The 4,280-nt window shown below is 36.9% G+C and overlaps 1 protein-coding gene across 1 annotated transcript; it reads left to right on the forward strand.

Moving 5' to 3' along the window:
- Positions 1–3,042: 3,042 nt before the first annotated feature.
- On the forward strand, positions 3,043–3,929 carry LOC127789616 (zinc finger CCCH domain-containing protein 54-like). The gene has a single exon (XM_052318555.1). It carries the CDS (start codon positions 3,171–3,173, stop codon positions 3,810–3,812), a length of 642 nt encoding a protein of 213 aa, XP_052174515.1. The 5' UTR covers positions 3,043–3,170; the 3' UTR covers positions 3,813–3,929.
- The last annotated feature ends 351 nt before the right edge of the window (positions 3,930–4,280 follow it).

A 4,280-nucleotide genomic window follows, 5' to 3' on the forward strand; every position in this document is an offset into this window, starting at 1 on the left:
CTCTCTGGAATATCTGGTGCAAGTACTTTTTATCTTTCCCCCTCTTCTCTCTGTTGCTGCTAATGAAAAATGAAATGTTAGTTGGTGGTGCTGGTTAGTCAGAATGATGGTAGATTTTTACTTGAGGCAACTACAGAGGAGAATAGGGTTACCCTATGGTTTTACAAGGATAGGCGGTTTCTCAGTGCTGCAAATTGATTCCAGTATGAAATTTAATGCTTACCTGCATATATATATATAGTTCCCGGTCTTCTTCTTTCAGATCCACCGAGTTGGATGCTTGCATTAGCTTTTGTGTTGCAGTTCTATGACTAATTTCTGGGGAATAAATCTGAATTATTGTATTAGATTCATATTCATATTGTTTAGATGTTGAGAGCTGTTATAAAAAGTGGTCTAGTAGTAACCAATTGTGAGGGAGACACGGAACAAGAGGGAGGATCTCTGATGTGATGAGTCCATTACAGACTTGTGCCATTAAGGTTTTCAGCCAGAAAAGCTCTTGAATATCTCCCGTGACTGGCGCGACTTCCAGTGTGGTCTGTCTTGGGTATGTTCTTGCGGCATCTTATAGCACAATATATAGCACAATTAGAGTTGAATCGTAGGAGTTAAAACTATTAACTGTAGTTGACACATACATAGAAGTCTACATATATATAATGACATGCATTTACTGTCTCTTTTCGAGACTTTTTGAGTTGTTTTTTTTTTTTTTTTAAATCTAACTTTTTTTTCCTTATTTTATTTTTTAAATTGTATAGCTCATTTTATTAGTCTCAACCCTTAAGTTGTATGAGATTTTTGTTGGTTTAGATTATTTGGTAATAGTAGGGAGTTTAACTATTAGTGTTGGACTCAAACTACTACTTGTAGTTGACACCTAGAAGCCTACGTGTATGACATTCACACATTGTCCTCGCTTTTCATAACTTTTTGGGCCAAATTTCATTAAATATATATATATTTCTTATTTTATTTTATTTTTTAAATCGAGTGTCTCATTTTATTAGTTTTTGTCGGTTCATATTATTCGGTTTGATTACAACGAGAGATTATTTAATCGTGTCAGGTTCAAACTAGTCCTTATAGTTGACAGGTAGAGGGCTAAGCAATGTTGCATGGAAACGGAAACGAGAAATATTTTTGATAGGAAACGAAAATGAACATTTTTCTAAAAAAATAGGCATAAATGGGGTTCGAAACGGGAATAAGAAATGTTTCGAAAACGTTTTGAAAACAGGAAAATGGCTCCTAGAAGGTATTTCTGTACAACATAGGGGCTAAGTGTGTAACAAACATGCATTTGTTGCAATGTGCTATAAATCTATGGACTCGATATTTCAAATTAACTTCACAATTTCTTTGCTCTATCGTTTGATCACTTCAGCAATTGCCTGAACTTCGAAAGAGCATGCATGCTATATGCTAGCTTGGAGTGAGTGAGTGAGTGAGTTGGTTGGAGTTGTATCACAGAAGAGCAATCGGAAAGAAAAGATCTGTTTAGAGATCAAAGCAATGAAAGAAGGTATACCCCAATTTATTTTCTTGTTAATTTTCAACAATTTAAAAGAATTAATTCATGATAATTGGATTGTGCATTTTTCATAGTTAGGGTTTAGGGTTTAAGGTGTAGGATATCTTTTGTACCGCTTAATTCCAATTCCAATTTATGTATTAGGGCATACAAAATAGTAAATTCGAAATATAAATTTTCAATAATTAAGAATTATGAAAAATTTGTTAGAAATTTCTAGCTAGTTATTTGTTAACTACAATATGAGTGTAGTGGTGGATGAGAATTTATTACACTTGTTTTTATCAAAACTTCACTAAATATTGGCTGATATTATTGAATTAATATAATTTAAATTATGCAGGTAAGTCCAAAGTTTGTTACCAAAAAAACATTTTTTCTTAGGAAAGTGAATTTTGTTACCTAAAAAACACGTCATCATATCATCTAGTCTTTATTTACTGACAAAATATTTTTCTTAATTAGTTGTTAAATTTTTTTAAGAAAAAGGTTAATTTTTGGTCTTCTGCAAATTAAATGGTGTGACTAATTACTATTAACATTTAAAAAAAAAATTAAAAAGTACAATTTGAAAGCCTAGTAGTTGTGGAGGATTTATGGTATTTTTATTGATTTATTTTTATCCAATTAAACTATCACTGCTACATAATCTTAGTAAAGACCTTAATAATTTGCTTCAAAAGCGAATTAAAGCATTATTTATTGATTGATTGATTGATTGTTTTTCAGGAAGGAAACATGGAAGAAGTAGTGCAGAGAGAATAAGGCAAATAAGATTTTCTTATGGGTTAAGGTATAAACATGCTCTTGAAGTTGGGGCTTATAGTCTTTGAGCTTCAATGGGAATTTATCGTACCATTCAAGTTTCATTTTTGATCTTATTTCACACTTTAAAATCTAAATGTATATACAGATGCGCATTGTCAATGAACTATCGAAGAGAGAGAGAGAGAGAGAGAGAGAGAGAGAGAGAGAGAGAGAGAGAGAGGAAAGAGAGGTCGTCGGGGAAATAAAAAATTACTCAAAACAAATGCAAAATGGGGAATCGAATCCACAACCCTCAACGAATCGGGTAAATTTTTCCAAACTCTTTTTGACATTTTTGTGCAAAATTCTCAAAGCTCACTGCATTTCTTCTGTTCCACATATTCTTTATTACCGGTTGAAAAAGCAATAATAATTAAACAATAAAAGGTTCCTTCTCCCAGACGACTAGCCGACCGCCCGGCAGCGAGTGCATGGCCATGTACACGTGTAAGCAACACGTCGTCTCTGAATTTGTTGCTATACGACTGCTTTCCTCAGCAGTTTCTTTTTCCCCCAGCGGTCGCCGTTCACCTTCTGGTTTTCAGGGTTCGACGTTGGGTTAGCTTTTAACCCTGCTTGAGTTGAGTTAGCTCTGGCATTATAAACAGGGGTGATCGATGATGGGTGGCGTCTCAGTAGCCTTCATTCTTCTGAAATCGCTGAATTCATCTCCTTGTGATCTTTGTATACTGCTTTTTCGATTGGCTATATATGCATAAATCTTTGTATACTTCATCTTAATTTACCGTGCATTTATACAATTGCAGTGGTCTTTCATCTGTTGTAAAAGCTGTCTGTATTATATATACAGCACACACACGCACATATGATGGCGCAGATGTTCAACTCTGAAAGAACAATGTACGAATCCGATGAATTTCGGATGTATGGCTTTAAGATAATGCAGTGCCCGAGGAGACGGAGCCACGATTGGACTCAGTGTCCCTTCGCCCACCGCGGCGAGAGGGCCCGTCGTCGCGACCCGCGCCGGTACAACTACGCGGCTGTGCCATGCCCGGATTATAGCGACGATAGAGACTGCATCAGGGGAAACACATGCCAATTTGCTCACGGGGTCTTCGAGTACTGGCTTCACCCAGAAAAGTACCGTACTCGCCTATGCAACGCCGGCGAATTTTGCACTCGCAATGTCTGTTTCTTTGCCCATTCGACGGCGGAACTCAGGAGGCACCACCAGAACCGGCGCCGCGTCTCGGCCATTATTAATGAACCGTCATTGGGAAGAAGATGGGGCGAGCATGGAGAAGCCTCGACATGGTCGTCAATATTGGGGCAGCCAAGTGAGGGGTCATCCAATTCAGGCAACAACCCTGATTATTTGGGCAGCTTGATGAGCCGGTTGATCATTAGTGGGGAAGGTAATCGAACGACGAGGGGTGCCCAGCATCGGTGCTTGCAACAACCAGATGCTCCTGATATAGGGTGGATAGATGATCTACTGGATTAATTGACCACCAAATTAATTAATATATATTTGCCGTCATCAATGTAAAGATTATTTTCCAGCGAGTATTGGGTTTAGGGAAAGACTTAAGTTAAACCATTCATTCCGGCAAAATGTTGCATAATCTGGGCATTTGTATTTGTATTTGTGGTGGGTGGGTTCAAATTTATGTAATTAATTAATCCTTTCATCCGTGAAAATAGAATGTATATATATTTATGTATTCTAAACGTGAGCTCATCAAAGATTCAAGGAATAAGGAAAATCTCATTTCCGACTCTCTCTTGAGGATTTTTATCAGAAATTATAAAGAACAAAAACTCACTCTCTCTCTCTCTCTCTCTCTCTCTCTCTCTGTGGGGGAAGAACGGCCGGGACGCTGTTGGAAGGTCAAAATGAAGTGAATGTATGACATGCATTCGTTGTAATTCGATATAAATTAGTTGATTTATGGCACAAACTTCACAATAT

Source organism: Diospyros lotus, chromosome 1 (assembly GCF_014633365.1).
Source record: "Diospyros lotus cultivar Yz01 chromosome 1, ASM1463336v1, whole genome shotgun sequence".
Taxonomy (NCBI): domain Eukaryota; kingdom Viridiplantae; phylum Streptophyta; class Magnoliopsida; order Ericales; family Ebenaceae; genus Diospyros; species Diospyros lotus.